General features: G+C 40.8%; 1 protein-coding gene across 1 annotated transcript in view; it reads left to right on the top strand.

The window, feature by feature from the left end:
• Positions 1-14,895, top strand: part of LRP5 (low density lipoprotein receptor-related protein 5) — a 122,540-nt gene that overhangs the window by 38,496 nt on the left and 69,149 nt on the right. Inside the window, exons 5-6 of the mRNA XM_009079257.1 lie at positions 7,426-7,822; positions 8,556-8,727. Coding sequence (XP_009077505.1) covers positions 7,426-7,822; positions 8,556-8,727 — 569 coding nt within the window. The remainder of the gene's footprint in view (positions 1-7,425; positions 7,823-8,555; positions 8,728-14,895) is intronic.

The raw sequence follows: 14,895 nt of genomic DNA, 5'->3' as shown, positions 1-14,895 counted from the left end.
GAATGGGGTTTTGCACAGTGTTGTTGATTTAAACCTCTCACAGTCAGTTTCATGGCATCATTTTTCTCGTGGTGTGAGGAGCAGCTAATGCTAAACCCTTCTGCGTCATGTCCTGGTCGTTTGAATACTGGAAAGCTTATTAAACAGCACTGCAGCATCACCAGTTTTTGTATGCTCCACAGAGAATAGGGAAGTTTTCTCCTAGCCCCATACTCTGCCCCCCCACCCCCTTTTGCCATGCACTGAACCTACCAGGTAATTCACTGTATTACAGCAACCAACAAACCCCTTTGCTTTTCTGGTAAATCGTTGTAGTTTATCAAGAGTGCTGAGAGAGCTGTACTCAAACAGCTTGTAAAAGAGTGGCCTGCAGTCAAAGTACTTCTAACACTCTTAAGAAAGTGCTTACTATTTTGTTCTTTGGAGAAAAGCTAAAAGATTTCTCATTTTTTATCTGATTTTCTCTCCACAAATACAGAGATTTCCAAAGCTGCTTGTAATGAGAATGAGCCTGTTGGTGCAGGTGCACGCACATGCATATATGTAAAACTGGGGGATAAATCCCACAATAGATCATTGTTCCAGCCTAATTAGCAGACAGACAAACGGGAAAGGAATAGCATGGCTTTTTCTGGCAAAGATTAGCAGAGGCAGACACTGCAGTCTACATGTTTAGGTTGGGTGAATAAATTGGAGCATTTGTTACTGTATTATAGATGTCTTGTTACTTGTCAAATGTGAAGTGGGCCAAGGGAAGAATAAGAAAAGCTCTTGTCAAGCTGCTGAGATGGCCTGTTTTGCTGCTGTCAGCTCTGATTGCAGTTAGTTTTGCAAGTAGAATACACTTGCCATTCCCAGCACCGAAGCATGAATTTTTAATAGCTAAAGCACCAACCAACCAAAGCAACACAATATCCTAGCATGGATATTGAAAATGCTGGTTACTGGGTATGGGAGGAAAGCATGATGTGTGAGAGCAAGTAAAAAAGTCTCTTAACCTGTTTCCATAGGATTGATTGATTGCAAATAGAGGATATAGTCTTTAGGGAGGGAGAATAAGTGCCTTGAATGGTATTGTTTTGTGTTCTATTTGAGTTTTTTTAAATTCAGATGTTTTTCTGATGCTCCATCCTTGGAAGTGTTCAAGGCCAGATTGGATGGGACCCCTGAGCAACCTGGTCTAGTGGATGGTATTCCTGTCCTGGCAGGGGCGTTAGAAATAGATGATCCTTAAAGTCCCTTCCAACCCAAACTGTTCTGTGATTCTCTGTTCATGTGAACAGTTCATCAGCTCTTATGGATATTAGACCTGCTGAAAATTTCTGTTGAAGATCTGCAGGAAGCTTGTGCTGAATAATAAAAGAGTAGAGAAAAATAAAGAGTTCTAAGTTTAAACTTGTTGCAAAAAAATAAAACAATTTGAATTTTGGTCTTTTAAGATGTTTTCTAAAGGGAAACTTTAGAGGGACCTAATCCCCTCTGTTTTTCTGATCTATGGTTTGCACAGAAAACTTTGCATACACTTCTGCTGAAGTGTTTGGTTGCTGCAATTATGACATTGAAATAGTTTGCATTCCCTGCTCCCCCCAAAAAAACCTTTTGTTCATTGTGTGGTGTTATATATGACCATGTTGTAACAGCAGTTGTGTTGGGAATCTCTTAATCATGTGGTTAGAAAAGTGACTGCAGTGAGAGAGGTTTTTGAAGATGAAGTTAATTAAATATATGCTTTAGCACTAGGTTAAATAGCTACTGCAATGTATGAGGCAGGTTCTAGGGTATCGGGGATAACACTAGGCAAGTCACAGCATAACACTCCTGTAGCCTGGAAAACATTCCTACTGACATTAATAATCAAAATACCTCTGTGATACAGATAAAACTGATGAGCCAGACAAGCGTGTTTGTCCAGGTTTTTAGAGAGAAGCAATGTCAAGTTCTCATCTCTTGGTGCTGTGCTCAGAGCCTGCTGCCAACTCTTTCGCTAGCAGGAATTTCTTAATGGAGGCAAATACTGTTATAACCAACACTAATTTTAAACTGCTTTGTAATAAAATACAGCATTTTTTCCACTAATCAGAAATTACCCATGATAATGATCTTTTAACCAACTTTGGGGGAAGGGTGGGAGGGTGTAATGTAGTGAGATATACTGTGATAACATTTTCTTTGTTCACGTGGTTTTTAATGTTCGAGGATGTAGATTCATGTGTCTTAGGAGTCTTGTTGTGTAATATTTGACTTAATTTTAGGCATCTCTACAAGAGAAATTGCCAAGCAGCCAAAACTTTAAGTTGGCCCGGGAGCTCATTCCCCTTATTATTTCTTCTTCCCTGGAAGTCTCTTTTGTAGGTATTTCTTCTAAATAGAAGAAATTGCTGAGAGGCATCTGGCCCAACCACCAATAAAATATCCCAGTTGTCAACCAAAGTGAAGGTTTTATTTTATCTGGCCCAACCACCAATAAAATATCCTGGTTGTCAACCAAAGTGAAGGTTTTAATTTTTTTTGCTGGGTTAGCAGAGAGATGTTTTCTTCTTCCTGTTCATTTTTAGCCATGTGTATCCATGAGACAGAACTGAGATTGGGAATATTTCTATGGCAGTGTTTGCCTGCAGAAAAAGTCAGAGCTGCTGAATATGTCAGAAACAGATTTTCTTTCCTTTGCAAGGAGGTGTTGTAGTCATGATGTAAGTGTTGAGTGAAGGTGCCTGGGCTGTCCTGTTCCTGGTCAAAATATTATCTTCTGTGCTAGTGAATGTGTGATCTTATGCACAGGTGAACATATGACAGACTTGGATGAGATGAAATTGAGTCTAATTATTGCCACTATGAGGAAGTGAAGACTCTTCTGGTATTACATGTGAATTTTAGGGGGGTGTTAATGGTGTCTTTCAGGCTGTTGTCTAGCCAGCATCTCTAGACATAAGCTGGGACTTAGGCTGCCAGTTCCTTCTGACACATTCAACTCTGACCCTGTTCACAGTGAACCAGGGTGAAGCTGCAATCCTTTATGCAAGAGAAGCTGCAAAACATATGCATTTGATTCTTATCTGTTTGTTCCCATGCAATGAGGCTTGTATAGCTGATTGTCCTAGAAATACATGTACCATTGTTAATTGCTGTGTTACCAGTTTCTAGGCAGGTATTTGGTGGTGCTCTGCTTCACACTGCTTGTGCTTCTGTCTTAAGACTCTGATTACAAACAAATTAATATAGTAGAAATTCAGAAGGTGGATATGAAGCTCAAAATGCTGTGGATGTCTGAACAGCTGCTGTACTGTTCCTTATATATTAACCAGCTTTCTTGGACCCCTCTTCCCTCTAGGGCACGTTCCCATGGGATTCTTCCAGGAAGATCCTCAAAGAGGCCCAAGTTAGTGACCTTACTCATGGCCCTGCTTCTTCATTGCAGGATCCTGTACTGCATCATCTTGTGGTCACTGCAGCCAAGGCTGCTCCCAACATTCACATCCCCAACCTGTCCTAACTTGTTAGTTAGTACAAGGTCCAGTAGCACACCTTTCCTCACTGGCCTCTCCACTACCTGTATGAGAAAGCTACCATCAGTGCTCTGCAGGAACCTCCTGGCTTGTGTGTGCTGTGTCATCTCTGCAGCAGAGATAAGGGTGGTTGAAGTCTCCTGTGAGAACCACTGCCTCTGACTTTGAGTCTCCTTCCAGCTGTCAGTAGAAGACCTCATCCACTTTCTCCTCCTGATCAGGTAGCCTGTAGCAAACACCTATGAGAGTGTCACCCTTGCTAGTCTCACCATTAATCCTGAGCCATAAACTCTTGACTCATTCATCATCCTCCTGGAGCATCCTCCATGCATTCCAGGTGGTCTCTTACATAAAGGGCAACTCACCTTCTTGGCCTGTCTTTTCAAATGTACAATTTAAGACTCTTCTGTGTTTGTAGAGCACTTAGATGACTAGATACATCTCCGTTTCCATGTTGAGTTTTGAGGCCTGAAGTTTTACTTAGCTTGCACTAAACAGGAGTTTTTATTTTGACTTCCACCAGTGAAATAGTTCAGAAGCATAGAAGCTAGACATAAAAGTCTGTTACATGAGGTATTTCTTTGCTATGGTTGCTGTGCTGTTTTAGCTTCCTCTCTGACCTCTGCAGTTGCAGGTCAGTGTTCTGGTTTGCAGGTGCTCTCTCTATCAGTGGTATTTTTTTCCCTTTTGTCTGTTAAGGTATAATTCTAATTTGCATTAAAAAAATCAAATGTTTTCTCTGTGTTTAAGTAAATGGGTTGGACCTTTGGGAATTTTTTCCTGTAGAGAGCCTGTTTGGTGGTGGACAGTACATACTGTTGGAATCCATATGGAGGTAATAGTAATTCATATATAATATGCCATGAGTTCCTTTCCAATTCTGCCATTGTGAATTTAACATACTCTGGACAAACCTGTGTCTGGTGACACTGGAATAAAACAAGTATGTGTAATAAATCACTCAATGGGAACAGATACCAGTTAAGAACTTCTAACAAAATGTCAACACAAATATGTTAATGAAACAAAAGAGATCTAAAAGCCTTTCTATTTGAATAGTCTCCATAAAAATACCATTTTTAGCCCTGCAGAGATGGGTTTTGAATACAACTGATCTACTTTCTGCGTGAAGTTGATTCTTTCCATATTGTCTAGATTTTGACCTGTTTTCCAATCCCAAGATGTCAGTTTAGCCCCAGATCTACTGTTCCTGGGGTAATCCTTGATGGAGAGAGTGAGAACAGCATCACAGACCATGGACTGCTTTTGTTCTCAGATGGCTTTGTGAAACAGCTGGTGGGAACTGCCTCACGTGTGATGTACTCTAAAGTAGTTGCAGTCAAGTAGTTAACAGTGTCACCTTTTGTTCATGCTGTTTTGCCATTATACATACTTAACCTTGCAAAGATGATTTGTTGAAATCTGCAAAGAAACATGTTAGAAGAGGAAGTCTGAGCTTTATATTGGGCTGGTGTCCACTATGGTCTCATTTAAGAAAGTAATTAATTTTTCACTGTTCAGGAATTAAACCAACATTTCTAAACATAATTTAAAATATCAAAATCTGGTTTACATATCACATTGTTTTTATTTAGTAAAGGTGCTAAAGTCCAGGACATTCATAAAGCTTTTGAAAATGAATACTTTTGCTGGCAGTGCCTTCTGTGGATTGCTGAGGCATGTTCTTCCCTAATTTTGCTGTGTCCAAAGAAGAGAGCAGAAGTTTTAAGCAAAAAAACTCTTCCTGAAAACCTGTTTTCATTTTACAACCTTTGAAGGTAGAAAATCTGTATTATGGAAGTCTGATGGTAGACATCTCTCTAGCTTTGCTGTCATGGGCTTTCACTATTCCCATTTCTCCTTGAGGTTTTTGAGCTCTGAGTTGGTTTTCTCCTTGCCAAGTCTTCCCTCAAAGTTTGTTGGTGCAAGTGATGCTGTAGTTATCAAACCTTGTCAGCTAGCAGTGACTAGAAGGGCATTCTCCTTGGAGTCTCTGTGTTATGGAAGTCTGATGGTAGACATCTCTCTAGCTTTGCTGTCATGGGCTTTCACTATTCCCATTTCTCCTTGAGGTTTTTGAGCTCTGAGTTGGTTTTCTCCTTCTTGCCAAGTCTTCCCTCAAAGTTTGTTGGTGCAAGTGATGCTGTAGTTATCAAACCTTGTCAGCTAGCACTGACTAGAAGGGCATTCTCCCTGGAGTTCCTCTCCATGCCAGCACAAGTGTTTGTGGAGCCCTGCAGGTCTGGATGTTAACTTAGGCTGATGGCTTTATTCCTGTTGAGTTTTTGTTTGGATCAGCTTTTTAGTGTGCTTTGCAGCACTGCCATGCTGTGCTTGCATGTGAGAAGGGGGTGATACAGCAGTGAGGACAAGTAGCCCATGACAAGGAGAACAGCACTACTTCATGCAGGAGCTGCAATGACTTGAGGCAGTTCAGAGTGTTTAGGTGATGCTACAACACTGCTTTTCTAGATCCTTTCTTTTATTTATACACCTGAAGCCTGAACACTGTTTCTTTTCAGAGCTTCTGAGATACTATTTGGAGACTAAGCCCTGATTTCCAAACCCAGCAGTGCAGTCCAGCGTGCATAGTGATTGTGAATTTGGTTTTGATGTGCAATATTCAACTTCTGAGTTACAACTTTTTGTTATTCTTAGTGGGCTCAAAAGATGTGCCTCATGTTGGCCATTTTCATTCAATCTGTGCTGTTAGTGTGAACTGGAAGTTGCCAGCTTCTACTGGTGTTTGCTGGTCTGGATGGAATGCAACAAATAACTTTTATTCAGGTTTCTAGTTTTTGGAATGTTGCTAAAAAATAAAAATTCCTTGTCAGTTTTCAAACTACACAACATCAGTTTAGTAAGAAAGTAGGAAAAAACCACACGCTCCTCTTTTTGTATGAAGCATGCATGAGTGAACACGGGGAAACTTTGTTAAGCAGCTGGATGTTTTACTGTGTGTCCTGTTTTTGTACTAACAAAAGAAGCTTCCACTTTAGTGTCAGACAACACTGAAGATGACATCTGTCCTTGAAATGTACTCCAAGTTGTAGTTTGGCATCTTTTCCACAAGCAGTGAAACTTGGCAGTGGGAAGGAAGAATAGAGGAGAGAAAAGAACAGCAATCCCATTGCCTTTGAGTTTTGCGTCAACATTGGGCAGATACTTGCTGTGGTTGTGACTTGCTTTCTTTTTGGGCTGTCTGGAGCAGATAATTAATGGAATGTGTTTACAAAACACTCTAGCCTTCTGTTAGCCCTTGTCATTTATTACGTAGGGTAAGTGTGTGAAAACTATCTAATGGACTGATATAGCTACATGGGAATTCGGCTGAGCAATTCTGTATGTGATGAAATATTTGGACTTACATCCACCAAAGTGTTTTATTTAGATTCTGGATAGAGATTGCTATGATCCATATTAGTTTAGGAGGCCAGGAGAAAGGTGCTGTCATCTAGAAGATAGACAAGCCTATATTTTCATGAAAGTTTGATGTCTTTATTTAAGGAAATCTCTTCTTATTATAGACACAGTAGAAGTTCACAGTCTGCTGTGCTCTATTGAAATGTTCACATCATAGAATCAACCAGATTGGAAAAGTCCTCCAAGATCATTAAGCCCAACCCTACTGTGGCTACTAGACTATGGCACTGAGTGCCACATCCAGTCTCATCTTCAAAACCTCCAGGGATGGTGAATCCACCACCTCCCTGGGCAGCACATTCCAATGCCTGAGCACTCTCTCTGTAACAAAAATATCTTCTTAATATCTAACCTAACCCTCCCCTGGCAGAGCTTGAGTCTGTGCCCTCTTGTCCTGCTGCTGGTTGCCTGGGAGAAGAGACCAACCCCCACCTGACTCCAACCTCCTGTCAGGGAGTTGTAGCAATGGAAATGATGCCATGAATGGTTTTCTCCCCAGGTGCTGAAGAAGTCTTGCTGCTTGCTAGAAGAACTGACTTGAGGAGGATTTCCCTGGACATGCCAGATTTCACTGACATTATTCTGCAGATAGACAATATCAGACATGCAATTGCCATCGACTATGATCCTGTGGAAGGCTACATCTACTGGACTGATGATGATGTCCGGGCGATTCGTCGGGCTTATCTTGATGGAGCTGGAGCACAGACTCTGGTAACCACAGAAATCAACCATCCAGATGGTATTGCTGTGGATTGGGTGGCGAGGAACCTGTACTGGACTGATACTGGAACAGATCGCATTGAAGTGACCCGGCTGAACGGGACGTCACGAAAGATACTTATCTCAGAAAACCTAGATGAACCTCGAGCAATAGTGCTCAATCCTGTGATGGGGTAAGTTTTGTGTTTATTGATAACCCTGTGGTAGGTCACTGGATCCAGTTTGTGCTCTCCTGAAACTGAAAACCTACGAATTGCGAGATGATGTGTGTACTATTTGTCACATGTTCTGGAAATGACTGGTTTTCCCTTGCTCCATCCCTTTCATACCATGTCTGTGAAATGTGACTTCTAAATATAGTGTTCTTCAGTGAACCTATGCATTGGGTTTTCCCTTGCTCCATCCCTTTCATACTGTGTCTGTGAAATGTGACTTCTAAATACAGTGTTCTTCAGTGAACCTATGCATTGAGTGTTTGATTGAATTTTCTTTTCTCTGAATCTTCAGTGGCATAACTATGAAAGAATTGGGCTGCTGCACATTTTCAGCAGTTTCATTGACTCATAGATTCATAGAATTTTAGAGGCTGGAATGGACCTTACAGGTCATCTAGATCCAACTCCCTGCCCTGGGCAGGGACACCTCCCACCAGAGCAGGTTGCTCAAGGCTTCATCCAGCCTGGCTTTGAACATCACCAGGGTTGGAGCATCCAACCCTGTTCAATTTAAATGCTTTATATGCATATATACGTGCTCAGACATCATCATTGGTTACAATTCAACTTGGCTTCTTTGCTGCTGTTGAGGAAGCAGAAAGCAAGTTTTTTCAAAGGCAGGACAGATCTTGGCACATCTTTGTCTTGCATGTTGCGTGCATGAGCTATTTTCTCTCTTTTTTTTCTACAGCTACATGTATTGGACAGACTGGGGGGAAATTCCGAAGATAGAATGTGCTTATTTGGATGGCTCAGAAAGACGAGTTCTGGTGAATACGTCCCTGGGTTGGCCTAATGGCTTGGCACTGGATCTTGAAAAGAACAAACTTTACTGGGGAGATGCAAAAACAGATAAAATTGAGGTGAGTAACAGAGCTATACTCAGGTGCATCTGTAGAAAACAAGTGCCATTCTCATGTGTGGCTTTATGTTTTGGATACCTTTATCCATTTTTGGAGGAGTCTGTTGTTTCATTAATATTAACATGATATTTAGCATAACAAGACATATTTGAGAAGAAAGGAAATTCATTCATGTGGTTCAGAAAACTTCTGCAAGAAATATTATGTTTGTTATGTCTACATTGCTCCAAGTGTAATTTAATTGCTTGGAATCTCAGGTTTTACCTGAGGCTTTTGCAACAAATTGGGACACTCGGGTAAAATCTGTTTAAAGGATGTTTTGACTTGTCTGTGGTAGTTGGAACTGCTATCTAAAGTTGCTGCATGCAAAAGACTTGATGCAAGGTTCATGTACTGGAGCAGGTGGATGTGTGGGCCCTAGAGAGCCATATTTCAGGTTGCTGGTGATTATGTGGTGTCCAGATTTATGGACAGGCAGTAATTTTTAATGCTTTGAAAACAGTGTAGACATTCTGTGCCTGAATTGGAGGAGGGAAGGTTTTACCTTGGTCATGGTCTGTGAAATTGATTGAGAGTTCATGTTGTTTGGGGAGGATATGCATAGCATATAGCATATGCAGCATTTTTAGATAAATAAATTCGAGGAATGACTGTGCTTTCTAAAGGTTTTGCCCTCAGAAAGAGGGGAAACAAGACTGGCTGCTAGCTCCAGACATTTAACTTCAGTGTTTGGCAGTAGCTAATACTGGGCTTGATGAGCATCAGAGAGGTCCTTTCAGCCTGCAGGACAGGGAATATTCCAGATGCCACCCTTCATAGCTGGGACTGAGGTTGTGCCATGTGTATCATGGGGTTAGGCATATACTTCAGTCTGTCTCACTTTATTGCAAGGCTGTGACACCAGTGATAGTGATTAGATTGGCATCAAAGTTTAGGAAAGTCAGAGAAACCAAAGTAAGGACATTTATTCACTCGGGGTTTTTTTGCTCATTATACTTACTTTTTTGATCTCTTCTATTTGCAAAAATAGAAGAGGGTGGTTCACTTGATCTTTAAAACAGAAGATATTCTTTAGATGAAGTGGATTTTGACATTTATAGATAATGTTGATTCCTATATGTTGTGCAACCCTGTTCTAATTGCTGGCACAAAGAATGAAATTTCCATGCTCCTAGCAATGGATTCCACATTTTCTAAGATTTAAACAAATGTTAATATTCTCATTTTAAGACTTCCCTCCTCTTCTTTTTTTTTTTGTCTTTTTGCACTTTTTCTCCTTGTGCTTGGAGTTTACTTCTGTTAGTTGTCATGAATAGACTCCTTCTGACGCTGCATTTACAAATAACTGAGTAGGCCTATTTAGGATCAAAAATAACCTCCTTCTGACGCTGCATTTACAAATAAGTGAGCAGGCCTATTTAGGATCAAAAATAATGAGAGGAAAAAGGGTGTATTTGCCCACTGTTATGAACTGGGGTGTGTTGTGATCTGTTCTGGAGTGGCACGAGTTAAAATGGCACTGGCATGTTATGGATAGAAATGTATGTTAAATGTCTATTGCAGGACTTTGATTAGAAAACCTGTTTTCAGTTTCCATTTTGGAATATGTGCCACGTCTGTACATTTTGCTCACTTGGGAAGGAGCTGTGTGACTTGAACAGTCACTGGACACAGCTCAGATACTGCTCAGTTGGAGACTGGTTCATAGTAGACCTTGTTTCATTAACACTCCTCTACAGGATGGAAGAAATGTGCTAAGGAAATACAATTGAAGCAATCCAATGGATTGCATTTCACATTTGTTGCTCACCTTACTATATTTGTAACCTGACAGTCCTTTTCTGCAGAATTTGTGTTTGATAGCTTCTGTCAACGCTAGGTTTTCCCAGTAAGCCCCAGTTTGTGCCACTCTGCTGGCCCCAGTGCACGTGAAGCCTCACTGCCTTGTGAGTGAGGTGGAGCTTTTCCAGTCTCACTTGCTGTTGAAGTTACTCAGCATAAACTTATTTTCTCATGCTTGTGTTCTGTTGCCAAGAACATGCCATTTGTGTGGCTTGCCAATGCAGCTGGTGTCTCAGTGATTTGTTCTGTATGTGTCTATGTGTGTGTGTTGCATCCACAGCTTGTCGGAAACAAAAATCAGCTGACTGAAACTCGAGGATACACATTTATGTTTTCTCCTAGAGTTGACTAAGCTGAGTATTGTGATTTTACTTTTTTCCCAGTAAGCACCTAATATTACCTTGAAACATGTTATTGCATAAATTCCATTTATGTTAACACCTGAAACCAGCATGGGTGGGATAGTACATAGGAAGCTGTAACTCTGTTTTGTTACTCATTAGGTAGCAGTAATGATGTTTTGGCTGGTTTACTCTTGCTCCACTGCAAAGCAGGAGTTCTTTGTCTAAAATACCATTCAGATTTATGCTGAGTGCTGCTGAAGAAGGAAGTCTTCAACCAACTGTTTGGCCCTTTATGCAGTTCAAAACGTTGCCCTCAGCAGCTGCATTCTGCTGCAGAGGGCAAAGAAGGAACCAGCCATGTGGCATTTGGATCTGTGTGTGCTGCCTTGTCAGTGCAGGAGATGGGACACCAAAGAGCTGTTAGATGGGAATGCAGAGGGACACTGGGCCAGTATGTTGCTCTGCCTTGGAGCAGTTGACTGTTGAGGTACATTCTTTACTCCCATAGCATTCTTCTCTGAGCAATTAGTTTCTCTTGGGCTTTTGCAGTCCTGTCATTTGACAGTTTCCTCATCTGAAAACTAGTCCCAGATTTCCTGAAATTTCCCAGAGACCAAAGGTCTGCAAAGCATGTAAGGTAAAGGAGAAAATTCCCATCTCCACTGTTTTCCCCTATCCCATCTACTTTGACCTGCTTCAAAATATTCCATCTCACTGTGTAGGTCTTGCTAAGTAGAATAAACTGGAGTGAATATCAGAGCACAGTTGGTCTTAAAACCTGTCAGGAAAGAAGTAATATTACTGATGCCCAGTAATGTAAAGAGTGCACTGTGTAGACTTCTCTGTAGCTTTCTGATGCTCTGCTTGTAGATGAGAATTGTTCTCATCACATGCCTTCAACTGTTTTCTATATAGAAAAAAACAAGAGTGAATGTAGCTTGTGCATGTTTGTGTGTATCTCTGCTTGGTATTCTGCTCTGGTTTCTGCTATTTTAGATCTGCAGGGAGTCATCTTTCACTGGGAAGGCCTGTTCATATACAAAGTTCTTAAACAGTGGCTGAACTTTGTACAGCTTGGAAATTTGATAAGCTGCAGACATATGACCTCGGGTTTGAAATGTACTGTAAATATCTCTAGTTTTGTTGGTCAGTTTGTTTGTTTCGGGGCTGGTTTTGTTTGGTTTTGGCAACACATTTTGACATTGCTTTTGGGTGTGCCCTTCCACAGTTGGAAAATGATGTCTGCAGGAGCTGTTGAGGCTCCACTAAGCTTCATCCTGTACTGGGAGACTGTGTTTGATTTGTGCATGTAGAACTTCACAGGGTGAAAACAGCAGCTACCCTTTCCTGTCAAAACTCCTTTTCTAACCTTCCCATTTGCAGCATTCAACTGCAACACAAAGGGCCCAGTCACTTTGCAAGCAGTTTGCATGCTGAAGAAAACCACTTGGCAAGGCTTGTCAAAATTTTGCGTGACAGGAGCCTACAGGGATTTCACTGCAAATTCGGCACCCTGTGGTAATGTCGCTCCCAGGATTGAAGTTTAGGGGGTTTAATTAGTTTGGCAAAGCATATGGCAATGAAAAATAGATAGCAAATTGGGAGAGTGTCTGTCAAAATCATGTGTCTGTCCACACAGCTTCAGCTACAAGTAAGGGGCACGGATTAATCCAACTAACTCTGGGTTTTACTGACAGAGAAAAGTTACTTTCCAGGAACAAACAGCAGATTAATAAGGATTACAGGGTTCCAGCAGAGGGAGAAGCAAAGACCCAATGGCATCCACGTGTATAGTTTCCTAATTCTTCTTCAAAACAGTCCTGTGGTAAGCCAGGTTTTCCCATGTATTATTTCTTCAGCATCTGCTTAAATTGCCTAAGGTATAATTACATAATGAGCAATTAGGGAGTTTTCAGGTGCCTGTTATTATGTATGCATTTTACTTGAATTTGTGCAATATTCTTGGAATAAATATTAGGCAGACTATCCCTTCTGGCAGCTTCCCCTGATCCCTCTCCTCCCCTTCCCCTCTGTTGACAAATGTCCTTCACTTGTTTTTGTGGAAGACTCATAACCACCTCCAGTAATTCTTTGCAAGTTTGTAAAGTGTTTTAAGTCTGAAGTGTAAATCAGCACCAGATGACAATCTTGGAGTCCACTGAAAATTTTTTCCAAGATGTATTTATATCTGTGAAATTTAAGGAAACAAGCTTTATTATTAGTTTGTTGTTGATTAAAATCTGCATAAATAGTGCAAAAGGACATTTGGAACTATTTGCAATTTAAATAGGAGTAGGATTTGCAGAAGTCAGTTGTACTGGGAGAAAAATTAACAATGAAACTAATTTAATGCTCCTTTTTCTAAGCAAGTCCAAGTATACTTCACATATTGCACTTCATTTTTTCAGTCATTTGACCTAAAAAATGCCATGTTTAGTTGCTACATGAGGCATTTTCTCATAACCCTTAGATTTGTGTGTGTGTGTGTGTGTGTGTGTGTGTGTGTTTCTTTGCATTGGCATTTTTCACCAAAGGGTTGAAGAAAACTATGCAGTGTAATAAACTACTTGGGAGAGATTCTGGACAGATTTATTGAAACAGGCAAATCTCCTAGGGAGAATAACTGATTTAAACTTGTTGCCACATGCTAATTAGATATAAAAGTCTCAAAGCATCATTTTTCTATAAATATGTGTGTTTCAGAAGACCTAGTTTATATTTATATTAATGTAAGTCATCCTCACACTGCATATTTGTATTAATATAAGAGAACAAAAACATTCAGAATATCATAGAATTCTAGGGATTGGAATAAGGCTTAGAAGTCATCTAGTCCCAACCCCCTGCCCTGGGCAGGGACACCTCCTTACTAGATCAGGTTGCTCAAGGCTCATCCAGCCTGGCCTTGAACACTGCCAGGGTTGGGGCAACCACAGCCTCCCTGGGCAACCTGGGACAGTGTCTCACCACCCTCACAGGGAAAAACTTTTCCTAATATCCACTGTCACTCCCAAGTCATTCTCCTCAGTGCTGGTTTCATTTGAATGCATATAGAAATTCAAGGCTGAAAGAACAGGTCAAAGCTCTTAGGTCAGTCTGAGTAGACAGGTGCATTAATGAAATGACTTCAATTGATGATAGTGAGTAAGCCTTAATTTCAGTGATTTTTATGCAGACTTATCAATGACATTCGATTTGATTTAGAACTGTGGCAAAGAAATGTCAGCACTGTTAGAAATGTTATTCATGGAAGCTTAGACTGAGGTCCCTAGATGAAGGATAGATATAGATATATATCTCCTATATGTTTTACTGTCTCCTATACTTTTTACCTCTGATAAATTTGTACAGTATATCCTTCCTAGATCCAAGTGCTGCTTATTTTAAGTGATGTGTATCACATGATATTGACATACAGTGTGTTACTGTTGAGTAGCACATGTTAGAATTGGTCTTACAAACCATATATTCGTCCCTGCTGTTTCTACAGCTCCGTTCAGTGCTGTGTTCCTGCAGCCTGAGCTGCTCCTTTGAGCACTGCCATTTGTGCCACTTCTATATTTTCTCTTTGCAATGTGTTACTCTCCTGACTGGGATTCAGCTGTGTAGTTGGGGGAGTGACATGTGCATGTTTGTGGCATCTGGGTGTGGGATTTTGTTGGTGATTGGGTATGTGGTTTGTGAGTATTATATAGCTGTTAGGCCTCTGTTTTGCTATGGATTTTGCTTGAGGAACATGCAAGTATGGAGTGCTGGTGTAGGTGGATGGGTTTTTTGGTTTTTCTTGAAGGGAGCTGCTCAGCAAACATTGTCACCAGAGCTCTCTTCGTAGAAGTCACCAAAGACCTGGTGTATAGCTGTGCTGGTTTGAGCTGGAGTAGAGTTAACTTTCTTCATAGAGGCTAGTATGAGGCTATGTTTGGGTTTTGTGCTGAACACAGAGTTGATAATGCAGAGATGTTTTTGTTATTGCTGAGCAGAG

The sequence above is a fragment of the Acanthisitta chloris genome, unplaced genomic scaffold (assembly GCF_000695815.1).
Source record: "Acanthisitta chloris isolate BGI_N310 unplaced genomic scaffold, ASM69581v1 scaffold1737, whole genome shotgun sequence".
In the NCBI taxonomy this organism is placed as follows: Eukaryota; Metazoa; Chordata; class Aves; order Passeriformes; family Acanthisittidae; genus Acanthisitta; species Acanthisitta chloris.
This window is presented reverse-complemented; position numbering and strand designations above follow the sequence as displayed.